This window comes from Carcharhinus amblyrhynchos, chromosome 30, assembly GCF_965287045.1.
Source record: "Carcharhinus amblyrhynchos chromosome 30, sCarAmb.v2.hapA, whole genome shotgun sequence".
Classification (NCBI taxonomy): domain Eukaryota; kingdom Metazoa; phylum Chordata; class Chondrichthyes; order Carcharhiniformes; family Carcharhinidae; genus Carcharhinus; species Carcharhinus amblyrhynchos.
Genome location: NC_137353.1, coordinates 21112560 through 21134673, shown reverse-complemented (window position 1 = coordinate 21134673; position 22114 = coordinate 21112560). Strand labels below are relative to the sequence as shown.

The window sequence follows — 22114 nt, the reverse complement described above, 5'->3', positions numbered from 1 at the left end:
AAGACGTGCTGGTTAGGTGCATTGGCTGTGCTAAATTTGCACGCAGTTTACCTGAACAGGTGCCTGACTGTGGTGACTAGGGGATTTTCATAGTAAATTCATTTGCAGTGTTAATGTAAGCCTACTTGTAACACTAATAAAATTTTAAAAATCCCTTTGCTTAGCTTGCATCTCAGCTTACTTGTGGAATCTGGCCACCTGTTTTGCAGCAGATGCCAAGTACTCTTGGGCTAAAGTTGACTCTGACCCTCCAGTAACCCATTTGGAAGCAATTTTTTTTAAAAAAAGCAGTTGCCTCTCTTGACTGAAGGAAAAGAGTTCCTTACCCACTGATACTGCACTGAAGTAGCTGCTCTTCATGAGTGAGTCTGGGTATCAGAAGGGTGTTGTATTGCAGGAAGCAACACACCTGAGCTCATTGCTGTATTCTTCTACCTGGTTGAGTTTGACACTAAAATAAAAGAAAAATACTGCAGATACTGGAAATGTGAAATGAAAACAGAAAGTGCTCAAAAAAAACCCAGCAAGTCTGGCTATACCTGTGGCAAGAGAGGCAGTTAGCATTTTGAATCCAATAAAAAAGTAAAGTTTATTTATTAGTCACAAGTAAGGCTTACATTAACACTGCAATGAAGTTACTGTGAAATTCCCCCGAATCGCCACACTCAGGCACCTGTTTGGGTAAATGCACGTAACTAGCACGTCACAGCTGCTGCAGTGCCAACCACTGTGCTACCGTGTCACTCCACTGCAAACTTCGAAATTGAGTTCTGAAGAAGTGATATTGGATTCAAAATGTTAATTCTGTTCTCTCTCCACAGATGCTGCCAGACCTGCTCATCAAGTCTGGCTCCCTATGAAGATAAAATGACAAGTAACAAATGACTTGTAGCAAGTAGCAACAGAAACACTTAGATGAGGATAGGTAAGTGTTTTGGGGGGGAACTGATGAGAAGGATGTGCTCTGGGGGTGTCCAGGTTAGATTTAACTGGAAAATTATGAGGTCAGGGACTCATGAATCTCACAGTGAGTCACTATCTGCAGGACAGGACAAGGGATAAACAATTTTTTCAATAGCGCATTTCATGTAGCAATTTCTTGGGGCACTTTACAAAGCTAGGACAAAATCTTTAGAAAATTCTTGAATGAAGCGTGGGAGGTGATAGTGTAGCGATGTTAAAGCCTTGGAAAAATGTCAAAGTGAGGATTTCAAGCTTGAACCCATGGAGTGCAAGGAGCAGTAAAGATAAGGGGAATTTCTGAAAAGGGAATTATTTAAATTAATTTTCTGAATATATCAGGAGGGTGATTAAGAATGTTGTACAAATAAAGGGCATCGTGGGAACATAAGAACAAGACCCTGAACCCTCCTCTGCCATTCAGTATGGGGTGGTACAGTGGCTGCCTCACTGCACCAGGGACCCGGGTTCGATTCCTGGCTTGGGTCACTGTCTGTGCGGAGTCTGCATATTCTTCCCGTGTCTGTGTGGGTTTCCTCCAGGTGCTCCGGTTTCCTCCCACAATCTGAAAGACATGCTGGTTAGGTGCACTGGTTCTGCTAAATTCTCCCTCAGTGTACTCGAACAGGCACCGAACAGGCAACTAGGGGATTTTCACAGTAACTTCATTGTGGTGTTAATGTAAGCCTACTTGTGATACTAGTAAATAAACTTAAAACTATGAACGTGGCTGGTCATCAGCTTCCACTCCACCTTATTGCATTCTCCCCATATTCCCCCATTCCCTAACAGACCAAAAATCTTACTTAAGATGGAGATCAAAACTGATGGAGCATCCACAACCTTTTGGAGATAAAGAGTTCCTAATATTCACAACCTTTCTATTCTCAGCCCTAAATGATCAGTCCCTTATCCTGAGATTGTGCTTCCTTGTTCTAGGTTCCCCAACCAGGAGAAACAACTTCTCAGTATCTACCTTGTCAAGTGCCTGCAGAATCTTGAAAATTTCATCTTACTGTTGGAATGTAAGGTGGTATCAAATATCAAATTTTGGGAGAAATTGGTCCTGTCAGTATTTTTGGAAGTTTAGTTTACAGCTTAAGTCAGATTTGAACTGCTGACATTGACTTATGTGAGAGATCACACTGCTGGATATCAATGATTTACAGAACAGCAACAAGAACAATAGGCCAGGGGGAAATGAAAACAAGATCAATGTTCAAACTTCAGATGGTAGTGTTTATTTAACTTTCTTTAAATGCAGAGTAGAAACATGCCTGTGCATTAGTACGAATGAGCTCAGTAACTCATTTAACTGCAAGATAAATGGCTGCAATACAGAAAAATAAGCAAGATGTGCAGAAAATTGTTTCAATTACTTTCAAGGTTCCCCCACCAAGCAGAACCTGCACATGACAAGCAGCATCTGCCCACAGGATTCACATCTCATATATCCCCAAAACTTAATATTCCCTCCCCAAAAATCAGAATTGCTTCTCCTTTTCCTCGGACAACCTACAGGCTCAGTGTCACCTGCCGCTACTTAAATTGATTTGTCTTTGTTCTTTCTCATACATTTTGCGACTTGACCGTGCCGCGTACTGTGGACCTTGGACTTTCAACCGAGTCCATTTTGTCAATGAAACCTGCCCAGTTCCAGGGCTCGACTTTAAAGTTGTGCAAGAAACGCAGCTCAGTAGTAAACTGGCCTGTGGTCGGGATCAATAAAATGCTAAGTAAACACAGGGTTAATTTTGCACATGCATGTTATTTATTTACTAGCTGTTTTAGATCCAGGGAAGCCAATCATTTCTTTCCCTCCAATTTCAGTGAAGTATGATGGGAGATTGTATTAAATATTCATTTATCTTTAACTGTTGGGCCAGGATAAATCCCAGACATGCTGTTAATTTCTAATTAATGAGATTAATAAGAGCTTTAAGTGCAAAGCTTTATTCCTAGGTCCGCAATTAGTCACAGCAAGTTCACTAAATTCTGTTTGAAAAGCCAGTGTTTTATTTATTGATGCAAACTCATTCAGCGCTTCCCGTGTAGCAACAGATCCAGTCCCAGGCTCAGTTCCTCAAAGCTGAGATTTGCCAAGAAGCTTCTCTTTAGTTCAGTCTCCACAGATAATTCTTGGCCCGTTGCAAGCTGCAGGAAGGTAAGCAGAGTCTGGCAGCGAAGCCAATCGAAAACTTCCTTGATGCCGATTTGTGTAGAGGTGAGGAGTTCCGTCCCCCACAGGTGAAGGTGTAGCATGTCTGCAGCAACTCTCGCTGACAGGCGCTGCAAGAACAAAAAGAAAAATTCAATTCTTAGGTTCTACAGATTGACAGGTTGACAAAATTCCACATTTTAGCTGATGTTTGCTGGGGTTGAGAGGAAAGGCAGTACATTCAGTCTCAATTTCCAGTTTTTCTCTGGGAAAAATAGCCAAAAAAGAAAAGTCTTTAGAAGGCTTTTGGATGAAGTGTGGGAGGAGAATACCCTTTCACCTTTCCTTACAAAACTCCACTGATTCCCTGGCGCTGCAGAGAGTGAAAAATTAAAAACCATCAACTGGAAATGCTAACAGATGTTGCCTGACTGGCTGAATGTTTGTAGCATTTTCTGTTTTCACTTCAAGATTCTCATCTTCACTGAATGAGGCAGTGCTGGCTGTAAGGTACCTGTGTTTCAATACCTGGTATTGAAACACAGAGCGAGTACAAGAACAAAAAAAAATTTACCTCTACAGTGCAGAAGGAGGTCATTCAATCCATCGGGTCTACACCGACTGTCTGACAGAGCATCTCAGCCAGGCCCTCTCCCCCACCCTGTCCCCATAACCCCACACATCTACCTTGGCTAATCCATCTAACCTGCACATCTTGGGACACTAAGGGGCAATTTAACAGGGCCAATTACCTAACCTGCACATTTTTGGACTGTGGGAGGAAACCGGAGCACCTGGACGAAACTCACACAGACACAGAGAGAATGTGCAAACTCCACACAGCCACCCAAGGCCAGAATTGAACCCTGATCCCTGGCACTGTGAGGCAGCAGTGCTAACCACTAGGCCACCAAATAGGAGCAAGAGTAAACCATATGACTCCTTGAGCTGGCACCATTGCTGAATGCCATCATGACTGAGCTTGGGCTTCAACCTCCAATTCTGTACTTGCTCCGAATAATCAATTCCTCAATTTCCTGAGAATACAGCGAAGCATTAATTAACACATTAATTATTGCCAAGTTATCTTCTTAAATTGTTGGCCCTGGGTTTTCTTCCCCCAGGGGGAGTACATGGCTGCGTAGGGCAGTAGGGACGGTTACGGAGACGAGATATCTGGTAATAGTTCTCTGGCCATTCTGGTGTGGGGCTTTCAGGATTGTGAACCTTTGGAATTACCAGCCCCAGGTGGTTGTGGAAGCTTTATCGGTGAATACCTTTAAGGCTGGGACAGGCAGAATTTTGATTTCTCACTGAGTCTAAGGTTATGGGGAGCAGATGGGAAGGTTGTGTCACAGCCCATGATCGTACTGAACAGCAGAGCAGGCCTGATGGACTGAATGGTCTTGTGAGCTTGGAGCAGCTTGCTGAACCACCTGCCTGTCAAATGTAAATGTTTATAAAAATCAAAGTTGGGATAATTCCAAGGACACTTACAGAAGGATCTCTTTGTTTCAAGTCAATGAACTGTTTCAACCATTACTGCTGTACTCACCCTCATAGGATCTCTGCATAGCAAAAGCTTCACCACCAGCCTCACGTCTCTGTGAATGGAACCTGGCAGAGGGGGCAGATTATCCTCTTGATAGTTCCTGCTTTCCAGGTAATCCATTCCACACCCATAAAATGGATTGTGAAGACCCAGGATCTCATAGGCCAAGGTACCCACTGACCAGGCATCTGATTTGCTGTAATCAATAATTACATTGGGTCCAGGAACTGCTGTAGAAATCTGTGAAGCACAGTAATAGGGGTTAGAGTCAGGGTCAAAGAATTTCGACTTGTTCAGTCAGTCACTCGATTGCAGTTACAGACAAAAGCGGCGCACTGCAAACATTAACTGAGTACAAATAATGGGCTGTGTGTGATTTACTTATTTTCCACAATGCACTTGCCTCAGGAGCCATAAGACAGCTATTTCCTCCCCGGTCAACGTCCATACTGGTAAAGGGAAGCCTCAATCCCAGACTTTCCTCTGCTAGGCAGCAACCAAAATCAGTGATCACCAAACGTGGGCAGCCAACTAAACAATGCACAAAAAGGGAAAGACTTGAAGTTATACTGTGCTTTGCTCATGGGTCTTGAATCATCAATTCTACAACTGAGGCAAAGATGCTATGGATTAATTAGAAAGAAAAAATCTGATCAATGAAATATAACAGAAAAATAATCTTACAACGTGCCACAAAATGGCATAGTGGTTAGCACAACTGCCTCACAGCACCAGGGACTAGCTTGAGTCACTGTATGTCTGCAGTTTGCACATTCTCCCAGTGTCTGTGTGGGTTTCCTCTGGTGCTCTGCTTTCCTCCCACAGTCCAGAGATGTGCGGGTTAGGTTGACTGGCCATGTGAAATTCACCCTAGTCTTCGGGGATTAGCAGGGTAAATATGTGCGGTTACAGGAATGGGGCCTGGTTGGGATGGTGGTCGGTAAAGACTCGATGGGCCGAATGGCCTCCTTCTGTACTGCAGGAATTCTAGGGAAACATTGCAGCTGTCAATGACCTCCTTGAAATATTGATTGCAAACCCTTTCATCTTCCTCATTGCATATGTTTGAGGCAAAAAAATGAAACTCTGTATACAAAAGTGTATACATTGTGTAAACACTGAGCTAGGACTTTAGTACTAGGACTATGAAGCAGCAGTGGTTAACACTGCTGCCCCACAGCACCAGGGACCTAGCTTGAGTTACTGTGTGGAGTTTGCATGTTCTCCCTGTGTCTGCGTGGATTTTCTCTGGGTGTTCCGGTTTCCTCCCACAATCTGAAAGACATGCTGGTTAGGTGCACTGGCCATGCTAAATTCTCCCTCAGTGTATCTGAACAAGCACAGGAGTGTGGCAACTAGTGGATTTTCAAAGTAACTTCACTGCAGTGTTAATGTAAGCCTAATTGTGAAACTGATGAATAAATTAACTGTATCCTGTACAGAGTTTTGTGGCTCAAGTTTGGAAATCTGGACATATCCTCCCTTACATCATTCTGATGTTTATGCCCCAGAAGTTATAACTATTTTTTGTTCATGCAGAGTTGATAAACTCCATAAATCTGCACGTTAATGACTGCTTGCAGGATTTTCCCTGCTCCTATATTTGTACAATCACCTGAATCAAACTCCACCAGGATATTATCAGACTTCAGGTCTCTGTGTGCAATGCCATGCTGAACCAGATGGTCCACTCCCTCCAGTAGCTGAAGAATCATCAGAGATGCAAACTTTGTGTTGGGGGTACAGACCTGAAGGTACTGGCGCAGGGTGCATGGATAACTAAAGCAGAAGACACACAATGTCATTCAATCAGACTTTTGAAATGGTCCCATCACATATTAAGTTTCTCTTTACCTTATCTGTAACTGCGACACTATATTCTGCATCCTTTCCTTTTTTTCTTCCCTACGTATTCTATGAACGGTAAATTTTGTCTGTATAGCACGAAAGAAACAATACTTTTCACTGCCAATACATTGACAATAAGAAATCAATTCAAATCACTGTATCATTATTTTGAAAAAGCAGCAGTATATCCAGCAGCATCTTACAGCCTCTCCTGGTTCAAATTCTGGTGCGATTAGGTGGGCAGGGCAGGGCATTTCATGTATTAGTGTAGACTTGATGGGCTGAAGGGCCTCTTCTGCACTGTGATTCTGTGAAAATCTAAGATGGTGTTTTTTTTAAACACCTATTCCTTTTCTTCTCTGTTCCCCCACTAAAGATGCTGACTCTTGTTGCAAAGTACCTTCTGGCACCTGACCCAGACCATGCGCCAGTCTAGATAACAAGTGTCAGAATGTGGAGACAACAAAGTCTACCCTGTCCTGACTCAATTTCCACTCTCAGAATTCCAGCAAGTATCAGTCGATAGCAACGAAGAATCAGTTCCCTAACACAGAGCCACATCAGTAGTACTACTCAGTACAGCACGGACCAGTGACTGAACATTTGACCTTCCTAATCTCTCACAAATAGCTGAGCCACTGCCTTTTTGCTTTGGTTGCAGTCTAGATAATGGAGTTGCTCAAAAGTCATCTGCTTGAATGTTGCAACATATTTCACCGTCATGGTTTTCTGATTTCAAATACATTGCCCAGGCTTTTCCAAAGTGAGTGTTTCACAACAGGAAGAGAAAAAAAAACTATAGTGTCAAGTGAGGACACTGCAAAAATTCCTATCATTACCCCTCGCTTTCGCTCTCTTGGCAACAAGTGAGGTGGGAGCAACAGTGTCTCTTCACTTCAGCAGCTCCCACAGTGATGGGAAGATAGATCGTCTGTCCATCAGTTGATAATAGGTGTTGCGCATAAAGTGCTCTCTATTTATAACGTGCAGGTTGTATATCATCAGTAGAAACAATAAAAAATGAATATATATATTGAAGCTACCATAGGTATGGAAGACACAATAACATGCTAGTCCATAAATGACCAGATTTAGTGAATTCAATTTTAATTTTCCCTGGGTGGTATTTGAACTCATATCCTCTAGATTTTATGTTCAGTATCATGGCACTAATATACACACACACACATTCATACAAGTTCAAATGACCTGAATCCTCAGACCAAGATTGGTTTAATATTGCAACCAACATTGCAGCATATTATGTAGATTATTTCCCAGTCAGGGGTTCATAAACTATGTTGTACCAGTATTAGCAACATGTACAAAGGGAATGCTATCAGATGTTTAAAAACAATTCAGAAACTGTGCACTGATTTTCAATGGAAAGATTTAGTACTCCTGCCAATAAATATACTGCTTAACCAACATCAAACTGAGATCTGTGCATCAGGAAGTTAGCTAACTAAATCTGGCTACACAGAATAGATGTCCAATATCTAAGAGTCAATCAATCTCTTCCACCCCGTGCAGAGACCTAAATCGTGTTTTTTCCATGGCCATTTTCAGGTTTCCTTCCAGTCCAAGCATAATACACGGTGGATATAGGAACATAAACATAGGAACATAGGAATTAGGAGCAGAAGTAGGCAAACTCAGTCCTGCAAGCCATTCAGTCAAATCATGGCTGATCTCTCCCTGATCTCAAATCCATCTCCCTGCCTGTTCCCCATATACCTTTAACCCATTTTTTAAAAATCAGAAATATATCTATCTCCTCCTTGAAACCATTCAACGGTTCAGACTCCACTGTGCTACGGGGCAGTGAGTTCCACAAATCCAGCACCCTCTGTGTGAAGTAGTTCCTCCTCATCTCAGTTTTAAATCTAGCACCTCTCAACCTATACCTGTGACTGTCTGTTCTAGATTTCCCCATAAGAGGAAAGACCAGGAGTAATTATTCAGCTTGCATCTCTTAAACACACATACCTGGCAGAGTCTGAACTGCTTACCTTTTCATCACCAGAAAGAGCGTGCGATTGTGTCCCAACCCACAAGGATTCAATCTGGTTGGCAGTACATCAGGGTACTCTATCCAAGCTCCAGGCAAGAGAGGAACGTTGTCTACGAAAGCTCGGACAATCTGGATGATGTTCGGATGTCGTTTCATCTTTTTTCTGTTATGACTGTAGGATTGACCATAGTTATCGAGATAATTTATGAGGCAAAGAATAATTCAACAGGAAAATTCTTGTAATTTGTGTTTTGTTTTCTCTGGGTGTAGCACGTAATAGTAAGAACATAAGAACATAAGAAATAGGAGCAGGAGTAGGCCATCCAGCCCTTCGAGCCTGCCCCGCCATTCAACAAGATCATGGCTGATCTGTCGCTGCTCAGTTCCACTTTCCCGCCCTCTCCCCATAACCCTTAATCCCCTCTCCTATCAAAAACCCATCAACCCGCGTCTTAAAAATATTTAGCGAGGCAGCCTCCACCACTTCAACGGGCAGAGAATTCCAGAGATTCACCACCCTTTGAGTGAAGAAGTTCCTCCTCAACTCCGTTCTAAACCACTCCCCTTTTATCTTTAGGCTGTGCCCCCTAGTCCTATTGTCTTTTTTGAGCGGGAAGAGTCTTTCCACCTCTATCCTATCCATCCCATTCATCATCTTATACGTCTCAATGAGATCTCCCCTCATTCTTCTAAACTCTAACGAGTACAAGCCCAGTTTATTCAGCCTCTCCTCATAGCTCAACCCCCTCAACTCCGGTATCAGCTTAGTAAACCTCCTCTGCACTCCCTCCAAGGCCAAAATATCTTTGCGCAGGTGCGGCGCCCAAAAATGCACACAGTACTCCAGTTGCGGCCTCACCAATGCCCTATACAGCTGCAGCAAGACCTCCCTACTTTTATATTCAATCCCCCTCGCTATGAAGGCCAGCATCCCATTCGCCTTCCTGACCACCTGCTGCACCTGCAAGCTGGGTTTTTGCGACTCATGCACAAGGACCCCGAGGTCCCTCTGCACCGTCGCCTGCTGCAGTTTTTCGCCTCGTAAGTAATAGTCCTTCCTACCATTTTTCCTACCAAAGTGGACCACCTCACACTTGCCAACATTAAATTCCATTTGCCATTTCCTGGCCCATTCGCCCAGCCTATCTAGATCCTTTTCTAAAACCTTGCCCACAACAGAAGTAAGACTCACCGGTCTATAATTCCCGGGGAAGTCTCTGTTCCCCTTCTTAAACAATGGGACAACATTCGCTAACCTCCAATCTTCTGGCACTGTACCGGTGACCAACGACGACCTGAAGATCAGAGCCAGAGGCTCTGCAATCGCCTCCCTTGCCTCCCAGAGAATCCTAGGGTAAATCCCGTCCGGCCCAGGGGACTTTGTTCTTAACATATCTATAGAACGCCTTAGGATTCTCCTTAATCCTATCAGCCAAAGTCTTCTCATGTCCTCTTTTAGCCCTTCTTAACTCTCTCTTTAACTCCCTCCTAGCCAATCTAAAGCTTTCTAGTGCACTACCTGAGCCCTCAAGTCTCATCCGGACATAAGCCTCCTTTTTCTTTTTAACCAGTGAATCAACTTTCCTAGTGCACCACTAGGAAAGTTGATTCACTGGTTAAAAAGAAAAAGGAGGCTTATGTCCGGATGAGACTTGAGGGCTCAGGTAGTGCACTAGAAAGCTTTAGATTGGCTAGGAGGGAGTTAAAGAGAGAGCTAAGAAGGGCTAAAAGAGGACATGAGAAGACTTTGGCTGATAGGATTAAGGAGAATCCTAAGGCGTTCTATAGATATGTTAAGAACAAAGTCCCCTGGGCCGGACGGGATTTACCCTAGGATTCTCTGGGAGGCAAGGGAGGCGATTGCAGAGCCTCTGGCTCTGATCTTCAGGTCGTCGTTGGTCACCGGTACAGTGCCAGAAGATTGGAGGTTAGCGAATGTTGTCCCATTGTTTAAGAAGGGGAACAGAGACTTCCCCGGGAATTATAGACCGGTGAGTCTTACTTCTGTTGTGGGCAAGGTTTTAGAAAAAATTATTAGGGATAGGATTTATAGTTATTTGGAGAGTAATGAATTGATTAGATAGCATGGTTTTGAGGAGGGTAGGTCGTGCCTTACTAACCTTACTGAGTTTTTTGAGAAAGTGACCAAAGAGGTGGATGGGGGTAAGGCAGTTGACGTGGTATATATGGACTTTAGTAAGGCATTTGATAAGGTTCACCATGGAAGGCTTCTGCAGAAATTGCAGATGTATGGGATTGAGGGTGATCTAGGAAATTGGATTAGGAATTGGCTGGCGGATAGGAGACAGAGGGTGGTGGTTGATGGTAAGTATTTGACATGGAGTTCAGTTACGAGTGGTGTGCCTCAGGGATCTGTTTTGGGGCCACTGCTGTTTGTAATTTTCATAAATGATCTGGATGAGGGTATAGTTGGGTGGATTAGTAAATTTGCTGATGACACCAAAGTCGGAGGTGTGGTAGATAGTGAGGAAGGGTGTCTTAGTCTACAGGGAGACTTGGACAAGTTGCAGAGCTGGGCCGAGAGGTGGAGGATGGAGTTTAATGCGGAAAAGTGTGAGGTAATTCACTTTGGCAGGAATAACGGATGTGTAGAGCATAGGGCTAACGGTAGGACTCTGAATAGTGTGGATGAACAGAGGGATCTGGGTGTATGATCCCTGAAAGTTGGGAATCAAGTAGATAGGGTTGTTAGGAAGGCATACGGTGTCTTGGCGTTTATTGGTAGGGGGATTGAATTTAGGAGCCGCAGCGTCATGTTGCAACTGTACAAAACTCTGGTGCGGCCGCACTTGGAGTATTGTGTGCAGTTCTGGTCCCCACATTATAGGAAGGATGTGGAGGCTTTGGAGAGGGTGCAGAGGAGGTTTACCAGGATGTTGCCTGGTATGGAGGGGAGGTCCTATGAAGAGAGGCTGAGGGATTTGGGGTTGTTTTCATTAGAAAGAAGGCGGCTACGAGGGGACCTTATTGAAACATATAAGATGATTAGAGGTTTAGATAGGGTGGACGGTGATAGCCTTTTTCCTCGGATGGAGAAAGCTAGCACGAGGGGGCATAGCTTTAAATTAAGGGGTGGTAGTTATAGGACGGATGTCAGGGGTAGGTTCTTTACCCAGAGGGTGGTGAGGGATTGGAATGCCCTGCCTGCTGCAGTTGTAAATGTGCCTAGTTTGGGGGCGTTTAAGAGATCCGTGGATAGGTTTATGGATGGTAAGGGTTTGGTTTAGGTTAGAGGGTCATTGTTTTTTAACTGGTCGGCGCAACATTGTGGGCCGAAGGGCCTGTTCTGCGCTGTAATGTTCTATGTTCTATGTTCTGCAGACTCTCAACACCCTCCGCACAATTTGCCGTTCCCCCAATCTTGGTGTCATCAGCAAATTTCGACACTCTACACTCGGTTCCCTCCTCCAGATCATCTATATAAATGGTAAAAAGCTGAGGCCCCAGCACCGACCCCTGGGGCACTCCACTAGTCACCATCCGCCAATCCGAATAGCACCCGTTGACCCCCACTCTCTGCCTCCTATTTGACAACCAATCCTCTATCCACACAAACACCCTACCCCCAACTCCATGTCCCTCGACCTTCTGCAATAACCTCTTGTGAGGCACTTTGTCAAACGCCTTCTGAAAATCTAGAAAGACCACATCCACCGGCTCTCCTCTATCCACCGCCCTAGACACATCCTCATAGAACTCCAGTAAATTTGTCAGACACGACTTCCCTTTAATGAAACCGTGCTGCGTCTGCTCTATCAAGCAATTCCCTTCAAGATGCTTTGCAATTTCCTCCTTAATGACAGATTCTAACATTTTACCTACCACAGACGTTAAACTAACCGGCCTATAATTCCCCGCCTTTTGCCTGGCACCCTTCTTAAACAACGGCGTAACATTAGCCGTTTTCCAATCATCCGGCACTTCCCCGGAATCCAGCGATGTTTGGAAAATAACCACCAAGGCATCCACTATCACCTCCGCCATTTCTTTCAGAACCCTCGGATGCATTCCATCCGGTCCTGGGGACTTGTCCACAATCAGCCCCTCCAGTCTGTCAAGCACCGCCTTTCTAGTAACAGTAATGTCATTAAGACCCTCCAGTCCCACCACCTTTCCATCGCTAACACCCGGCAAATTATTCACGTCCTCTTCCGTGAAGACAGAAACAAAAAAGTTATTCAATACCTTAGCCATATCCCCATCCCCTACCACTAGGTCCCCTTTCTCATCCTCTAAAGGACCAACATTCACCCTAGCCAGCCTCTTCCTTTTTATATATTTATAAAAACTCTTGCTATCCTTTTTTATATTAAGCGCTAGCCCAGCTTCATAGTTTCTCCTACCCTTCCTTATCAACTTCTTTGTCAATCTTTGTTGACATTTAAACCTCTCCCAATCCTCTTCTCGCCCACTACTCTTAGCTACTCTAAATTCCTCCGCTTTTAGTTTAACACTTTCCTTCATCTCCTTTGTTATCCACGGCTTATTACCTCTCCTCCTACTATCCTTTTTGACCATCGGAATAAATTTCCGTTGAGCACCAAGAAAGATCTCCTTAAAGATCCTCCACTGCTCCTCAACAGACCCTCCCTCCAACGCGCTCTCCCAGTCCACATTCGCCAATTCTTCTCTCATCCTACCGTATTTCCCTCTATTCAAACAAAGGACGCGTGTCCGGGAACCTACTTTCTCCTCCTCCATCTGCACCAGAAACTCCACCATACAATGATCACTCTCCCCAAGAGGATCCTTCACCACAAGGTCCCGAATTCTACCCGCTTCATTACATGGCACCAGATCCAAGATAGCTCGCTCCCTCGTTGGCTCCAACACACACTGTTCGAGGAAACTATCCCGGCAGCATTCCAAGTACTCTTCCTCGAGCCCCCCACGTCCAACAGTAGTACATGATTTCAATTGAAATTGCTGTTATACTCCAACGTTGGTGAAGCTGCAATGCTACAAGCTGGCACACAACAATCTATGCCATGATATGAGGAGCAGATTCACCTCTACAGATACAGAATTATACTTGGGTTATAACTGTGAAGTAAGAGGAAGTCACCCAGTCTTTCATATCAGAGAAACAAGGGAACAGATGTAGGTATTTCAGCCCCGTAAGCTAGTTTCATTAATTTAATCATGGCTGATTTCCACCTAATCTCCATTTACCAGCCTTTGATTCATACAACTTGAGATACTTGCTCGGTATGAATCCATCAACCCAGCATCAGAGCTGGTGGGGAATGGATTGTCTTCAGATTTCCACCACCCTCATTCTGATAATCTGCAATGCGTTGTGCAAAAGAGTTAATGCTCTACAGAGAACAGGACTGTCCTCTGGACAAGAAGTGTATGAGGCCCTAGGCTGCCCAAACATCAGCACCCCTCCTTGAAACCTCCTTGGTTATGTCTAAAGGAATACAAAGCAATTCATTTGGCTCTGAACTTGGTTGCAGAAGTTGTCAGAAGGATTACATTTTTTTGATAACAGTTTGGCTTTGAGCATCACCCCCAGACTTTTTTGTCAGGCTTTACTTCCTTAAGTCTACAACTCTCCCAAGATATTTACAAAAGGTGAGAGCTATTCACCCATAGTTGCAAGTTTCGTTCAAGAGTGCCAGGGCATGTCCACATGCCAGTTGGCCTGCACATTGCATGGTGGCGGGGGGGAGACCACTCCTAAAGAATTCCCCTGACACTATAGCCCGGGACTGAGAGACCCAGTTTCTATATGTCACCAAGAGAAGGCATAACCCAGGAATTGCTGATGGAAAGGCTGAATACACAGGGAGAGACTTACATGTTCTCTTTCATGTCTTGCTGCTGGACAGCGGTGTAGGCAGAAAATAAGAAGCAATTTCACACAAAACTCTCTTCACCCACACACTCAACACTTCACACAAATAATTTTTATGGAGCTATGCAGAAAGGGCATGGGAACAGGGCAATGATAGATCAAATGACCTCATTTTGTGCAGTATCATTCTATAAATCTATGATCCTTTGTGTGTAAAAGTTGCTCCCTGATTTGATTCCTAAGTGGCCTAGCTCCAATTATGCCACTTATTCTTGTTCCCTTATCAAAGAAAAAGATTTCTCTGTATCTATTCTACAGAATTCCCAAAACTGAACAATGTGGTATATTCAGTCTCATCGAGGCTTTGTACAACTTCAGCATCAATGTCTCAAGATGCTTGAAATTGTAAAATGAGGAAAAGGCCAATATACCATTCACCTTGTTGATTGCTTTAAATACATCTGCACGAGTTTTTTGTGCTGTGCGTGTACACCGACACTCAAAAAAGGAATGAGAAGGGGAGTGGGACTATCTGAGTTACTAACTGAAAGAGCCGACGCAGACACAATGGTCTGAATGGCTTCTTTCGTTAGAGTCATACAGTCAGAGAGGTTTACAGCATGGAAACAGGCCCTTTGGCCCAACTTGTCCATGTCACCCTATTTTTTTAAAACCCCTAAGCTAATCCCAATTGCCCGCATTTGGCCCATATCCCTCTATACCCATGTAACTATCTAAATGCTTTTTAAAAGATAAAATTGTACCCGCCTCTACTACTACCTCTGGCACTTTGTTCCAGACACTCACCATCCTCTGTGTGAAAAAACTGCCCCTCTAGACATTTTTATATCTCTCCCCTCTCACCTTAAATGTATGCCCTCTAGTTTTAGACTCCCCTCCCTTTGGGAAAAGATATTGACAGTCTACCTTGTCTATGTCCCTCATTATTTTATATACCTCTATAAGGTCACCCTGCAACCTCCTATGCTCCAGAGAAAAAAGTCCCAGTCTATTCAGCCTCTTCTTATAACTCAATCCATCAAGTTCCGGTCGCATCCTAATAAATCTTTTCTGCACTCTTTCTAGTTTAATAATATCCTTTCTTTGTGAACTGTTCCACAGTTCTATGACTTTCTTTCATTAGTTGACATTTGTCAAGTGCTCAGTCACTCCTGTCCCTGATGATATAATCAGTAACTTCCCCACGACTGGTTAAATCGACAGGTATGCAGTTTCCTCACCTATTTTTGTTAATACCCTGGGGTGAAAACCAGATTCTAGAGACTAGTCCATCTTGAGTCCCATTATTTTATATTAAACTCACTAGATTCTTCTCCTTATTCTACTGATCTTTGTACTATGTGTAATACTCTTCCTCCACAGTAAAATTATACAATGTCCTAATTTCATGTCTTTCCTTTTGATCCATTATAATCTTCCCTCCATCTGTATTTAACTGACCCACATTCTTGTTTACCACACTATACAAATACATTTGTTAAAACATATGCTGTTAGCTAGAAGAACTCCCACACTGGGCAGCATGGTGGCACAGTGGCTAACACTGCTGCCTCACAGTGCCAGGGACCCAGATTCAATTCCGGCCTCGGGTTAGAGTGAGAGAGTGTGTGTGTGTGTGTGTGTGTGTGTGTGTGTGTGTGTGTGTGTGTGGAGTTTGCACATTCTCCCTGTGTCTGTGTGGGTTTTCTCCAGGTACTCTGGTTTCCTCCCACAGTCCAAAGATTTGCAGGTTAAGTGGATTGGCCATGCTAAATTGCCCTGTAGTGTCAGGGAGATTAGCAAGGTAATTTTGTGAGGTTACAGGCATAGGACCTGGGTGGGAATGTTCCCAGTGTGTGCTCAATGGCCTCCTTCTGCACTGTAGGGAATCTATGATCCTAAGTTTTTTTTCATTTTTCATATTCCCCCTTTTCAGTCCAATTGCTTTTTTCTATCCATGATTGATTTTTTCGAGTTTTCCCTTTGGCTGCATTTCTACTTTCCTTGTATTTGCATTAGTCTGTTCTTTTAGTTTGATATGGACATATTTAATAACCAAGTAGGGATACAATATATGATAATTACATGGACAAGAATATTGAGCAAAAGTCCACCTGCAGGCAGGTATATTTAACCAACAGTACTGTGTCTGCAATCACCCATCCTATCACATTCATACTGATCAGGCAAACAGTCACTAATAAAAGTGCTGCATATGTGTAACTAACCCTTTGGTTCTGTCAAACTCTCCGGTTAAAGCATTGGGGAGGGTTGGAACCAGCTCCTTGCCCATTGCTGTCAAGATTGCATCACTGGAGGACCCCAACTGCAATGAGAGGTTCAAGCATCAAGACAATGAATTCTGTAAAACTTAATGTGCAAAACACCAGCGCTTGCTTTAAAATGTTTTCCAACCCAAGTATTTTCATTTCACAGCAGAAGTATCAAGTTTAAAATGGAAGGAGGAGATAGCGAGATCCACAAAACATTAGTGATAAAGTTCCCTTCCATTCACCCATATTTTCTCAAGTCAATGTCATTTTGATCAAGGGGAAAAGCACATCAACAATTCCAAGTAATGTGATGTGGTCAAACCAATCAACCAAAAGCACAGACATGGCATAAATTTGGCACAGGTGACAGCTAGTATTAGCTTTTCCAGAGTGAACTATCTCTGGATCACGGCTCTGGCAGATCCTAGATGCTAATTCCCAAATTGATTTGCAGTGCTTCTCCCACGCTGAGCAATATTTTGATGCAAGAGGTAGCTGAAATGGCAAATTTTCTTATCTTCGGGAATGGAGGGGCTTAAACACGACAGGGAAACACAATTCTAACAGCAGGATTTTATGATTCTATGAATTCAAACAAATCTTCACAACCACCTATTCACCCGCAAAGAGTTGATCATTCCATGATGATCCAGCTCACTATCACTCTGGAAGTGTTACATGCAGCGCAATCAGATTTAAAATCCTCCACAGGCTACATGCCAGACAGGATTAATTCTGGTGGTTTCTATCTGCAACTAGAAAGTATCCAACCAGGGACTACAGTCATTGACTACAAATATTTTGGTACATCATGTTTCCATCCCAATATGACATTGTTCTTATGGTTGTTACTTACATTGTTAAGTAATTGTGCCCTTTTTTAAAGCAGGAAAAATATTACATTAAAAATCATGGCTTTATTTTCCAACTAGGCGGCAAGTAAAGTATGTTAAACTCAAGAGTACTGCCTTCCTAAGGTTCATTGCATACCCTTTCAAGCTGCAAGTATTATACCACGTATCCCAGTATTTTAAAATCAAATAAACAAATTAACTAATAAACAACTGAACAAGTTCCTAAAGGGACACCATCACAAAAACCAAGTCTTCAAAGGAAATTAATCGAATTTAAATTAAAATAAAACTTTGGGGGGAGCTGATGCACTCCAACTGCTGTAACGCCCACCATTCGCAGAAGGCTTCAAGCGTACCAGCAGAGACCCAGTGCTCTTTTCCAAAGACATCCACACATGGATGTAATCACATAAGAGAGATAATCGGATCAAATGACCGCCTCACTGTCTGCTGCCTGGGCCTGTTTGGTCATTTTGGATCCAGATTCAAGCAACAAACTCACTGCAAATAACTTACTTTTATGTTCCAAAGCATTTTTAGAGCCAGTGGGTAGCTGTCATCCCCCTCGGAATCACCCAGTGGGTGGCTCATGTTTCCCTTGGAATCACTCAGTGGGTAGCTGATGTCTTCCTCAGAATCACTCAATGGGTGGCTGACGTCTCCATCGGAATCACTCAGTAGGTGGATGTCATCTTCCTCGCTCTCACCCAGTGGGTAGCTGATGTCCCCCTCAGGATCACCCAGTGGGTAGCTGATGTCTCCCTCAGGATCACCCAGTGGGTCAGTTGATGGTTCTCTCTTCAAAATCACAAAACTTAAACTTGACGTTTCCTGCGTAATCACTGTGTTCTTTCTTACTTCGCGGTCCTCACTGGAAACATCCTTTATGATGGCTGCACTCTTTCCCTCTCCGTTACCCTCTTGGACTCTCTGCTTTGTAGTGATTGCCTCACTTGCCTTTGACTTGGCCAGTCCAGGGAGAAATGCCTTGTACACAGCTGCATTACACCCCTTTCCAATGTGACATCCGACCTCATAATCTTCAAACCGATATCCACGGGTGCACAAAGGTATGGAGTTTTCATATTTAATTTTCTTCCTTTTGAACAATGTCTGGCATATGGAAATAATAGAACAATTACTCTTATGAAGATGCAGGCAAGGTGAGAAATAGCACAAGGTCATTTTGTGCTAAACAAAATATATTTTTATATATATTTTATATAATATATTTATAAATATTAATATATAAATATATATTTATAGATTGTAGAACTTTTATCAAGTGCAGTTAGTTTTGAATGAACTGCAAGCCTTTATTCACCCTAATGAGTAGAACTGCTAAAAAAAATTAGCTCTGTATTCAATGCTTCTCCAGGGTAGGAAGTGAATCACATTGAGCAAACCAAACCAATGATCACTGATTTGGTAGAACTTTTGCTGTTAGTGCACTTTGTTGCTCAGTGAAGTTTAAATTTGTCCCTTTTCACTAGCCCCCCACACCACCAAAGATGCATTCTCTACTGAGCCAATGGCTCACATTCACCATTCTTCAGCCCATTCTAAATAATGACAGATCAGATTTGATATTAAACTCAGGAAAATTCTTCACCCCCCTCAAAACAATGGCCTGGATAGTGCAGCAACACTACTGAGGGCTTGTCCAGTAGCCGTGCATGCACAGTAAAGCGGAAAAATCAGGAAGCTGCCTCCCGGGCTGCTATGCTAAATCAGTACCTTGCTGAGAGATCAACATTGACATATATGGGACGGTGTCAAGTAGGGACACTTACATAATAGGTACCTACGAAACATGCAAGAAACGCCACAGATGTGCAGGTTAGATGGATTAGCCATGATAAATTGCCCTTTAGTGTCAGGGGGATTATCAGGGTATATACAGGGCTTATGGGGTAGGGCCGGGGTGGGATTGTTGCTGGAGGATACTTGGTTAGGTCGAATGGCCTCCTTCTGCACTGTAGGAATTCTATGAAAAACTTAGGGTTTGTTCATTACAGCTCGTGAATTTTTAATGACATGATACATTTAATTATTGTCAAACAACCTCTCTGATACTGAAAAATAACTTAAGTATGAAGTTTTATTTCTTCAGATTTTAATTATAGCTGCATTAGGAAAATGTTTTACTATTACTTTCTGCCTCTTAATCTCATCTTTCTTTCATTTTCTATACATTACTGGTCAATTAATTCAATATTCTAACTTGCACCTCCTGGTTCTGACTGCATGTCTCAGTAATCTGACTAAAGTATGGTTGCTCGCTCTGTTCACACAATTCCCAGATCCTGTGCAAGGGGTGTAGTGCAGATTGGGACTTCTAATTGCCACAGGCTCTGCTGCAAAAGCTCAGTTTGTGGACAAGTGTAAGCATATGGTTGTATAGACATCTACCAATTCCTTGCTCTCATGAACCTGGATTATCAAATTAGAGCTTAAATACAAATTGGCAGCGTGAAGGCACGGTCTCTTCTAAACTGGTAGGAAATTTATTCAGCTCAAGCATCAGTTGACTGTCAGCAGTCAAACGCTTAGGCAAGAAGGAGTGGTGAAATAACTCCTCAAAGACTGTGTCCCTTCACCAAATTCTCTTTTTTTTTACAAACTCAATTCCACTCTTAAGACTGCTTCAGGTTCAAAGTCAAAATCTGGCATGCCAGCAGCCCTGACACTCTCTCAATCAGGGAGCTCATACTTCAAGAGGCCCACCTTATGGCCCTCATTTAGGTCATTACAAGTGGATTATCAACGAGCTGTTGGGGTCCAAAACTGGCATTAAGATTGGTTTCCCTTGTGACTTTCACTTAAATTGAATTCAGAATCACAGAATTGTTATGGTGCAGAAGACTTAGTGCCATTCCTCCACCTTTTCTCCATACTCCTGCACATTGTTTCTATCCAAATAATCCTCTAATGCTCTCTTGAATGCCTCAATTGAATCTGCCTCAACCACACTTCCAGGCAGCACATTCCATGTGCAAACCATTCAATCTGATTTATTGTCATATCTATTAGTATTCACTGAAAAGTTTTTTCTTGTGTGTTATATGGGCAGCACAGTGGTTAGCACAGCTGCCTCACAGTGCCACGGGTTTCAATTCCCGCTTGCGTCACTGTGTGTGTGAAGTCTGCATGTCATCCCGTGTCTGCGTGGGCTTCCTCCCACAGTCTGGAAGATGTGCTGGTTAAGTGCATTGGACATGCTAAATTCTCCCTCGGTGTATGTGAACAGGTGCCAGAATGTGGCAACTAGGGAATTTTCACAGTAATTTCATTGCAGTGTTAACGTCAGCCTACTTGTGATGCTAATAAATAAACATTAAACATGGGGGACACAGTGGTTAGCACTGCTGCCTCACAGCGCCAGGGACCCAGGTTCAATTCCCAGCTTCGGTACTGTGTGGAGTTTACACGTTCTCCCCATGTCTGCATGTGTTTCCTCCGGGTGCTCCAAGTTCCTCCCACAGTCCAAAGATGTGTGGGTTAAGTGGATTAGCCATGCTAAATTGTCCATTAATGTCAGGGATAAATGTATGGGGTTGTGGGGATAGGGTCTGCGTGGGATCATTGTCGGTACAGGCTCAATTGGCCTCCTTCTGCACTGTAGGGATTCTATGATACAGACAAAACATACCATTCAGAGAAAGAAAGGAGGTGCAGAATGTAGTGTTACAGTCTTAGCTAGGGTGTAGCAAAGGATCAACTTAATGTAAGGCAGGTAAGAGATTGAATTAAGGCATGGTTGGAGAGTTTATAAAAGTTAGAGTGGAGTTTTAAAAACATAGGACAACGGTAAAAGATAGAATCAGAGGGTATGCTGGGCACAGCTGACAAGAAGTCCGCATTCCAGCACCAACTCATGTTAAAAAAAATATATTTTTCACAGTTGCTCTTTCCCAAATGAAATTTAGGCAATGTCAGTTCTAGGACAGAGCAGCAATATGAAAATTTAGCCATGAAAGGTTAAGAAAAATAGAAAATGCTGGAAAATCTCAGCAGGTCTGATAGCATCTAGGGAGGGAGAATAGAGGCAAGGTTTAGTGTCAGATTGAAAGGTTAATCTGTCCCCTGTGACTCTGCCTGAAGTCAACACTTATTTATTTGTTACCTGGATGTCCTCGCAGGCAGCAGTCCCCATCCTCACCTCCTCCACCTGCTGCTCGATGAGGCCCAGCCCTAGGCCGAAGGCCAGCAAGGCCCCGCCGGGCCCGCGGAACCGCCGAGGCCCGCAGCGCTGGAGCTGAGCGGCCAGGCCGCCCACAGATAGGCGGAAATAATGGTAGCGGGCGGGCAGGCCTTCCCGGAGCGGCTGCTGGGCCCAGGGCCGCCCGGAGGTCGCGCTGCCCCGGGCGGCTCGGGCCGCGGGGGTAGCGAGGCGCAAGGCCGAGCGGCCCAGCTCGAAGCCGCGAGCCAGGAGCCGCCGCAGCGACATGTTGAGTGGATTAAACCCTTGCCTGGGGGGTTAACATCGCGGGCAGGACAGAGAGGAAAAGCCGGCGGTTGAGGCGCGAGGGCGGCCGTTAATCCGGACCGTGATCCAAGCTCGACCCCAAACAAGCACGGTCACCATGGCAACGACTTATAAACGGCCTCAGAGCCTGACCAAACAAGATGCA

At 43.8% G+C, this 22114-nt stretch overlaps 1 protein-coding gene across 1 annotated transcript; it reads right to left on the bottom strand.

The window, feature by feature from the left end:
* Nucleotides 1-2178: 2178 nt before the first annotated feature.
* On the bottom strand, nt 2179-22041 carry pink1 (PTEN induced kinase 1). Its single transcript, XM_080215381.1, has 8 exons — nt 21607-22041; nt 17997-18593; nt 16582-16679; nt 8531-8704; nt 6286-6449; nt 5074-5201; nt 4674-4910; nt 2179-3249 (listed from the first exon to the last, which is right to left on the bottom strand). Exons 1-8 carry the CDS (start codon nt 21928-21930, stop codon nt 2998-3000), a joined length of 1974 nt encoding a protein of 657 aa, XP_080071507.1. The 5' UTR covers nt 21931-22041; the 3' UTR covers nt 2179-2997.
* Between the last annotated feature and the right edge of the window lie 73 nt (nt 22042-22114).

Bases quoted from the DNA above. Each gene is read 5' to 3' on its own strand.
- pink1 (XM_080215381.1), bottom strand. From the start codon at position 21,930: ATGTCGCTGCGGCGGCTCCTGGCTCGCGGCTTCGAGCTGGGCCGCTCG. The intron at 6,450-8,530 runs GTAAGCAGTTCA...CTTCTGCTTTAG, and splicing joins CTCTTTCTGGTGATGAAAAG to TTATCCATGCACCCTGCGCC. The intron at 3,250-4,673 runs GTGAGTACAGCA...TTGTTCTTGCAG, and splicing joins TATGCAGAGATCCTATGAGG to CGCCTGTCAGCGAGAGTTGC.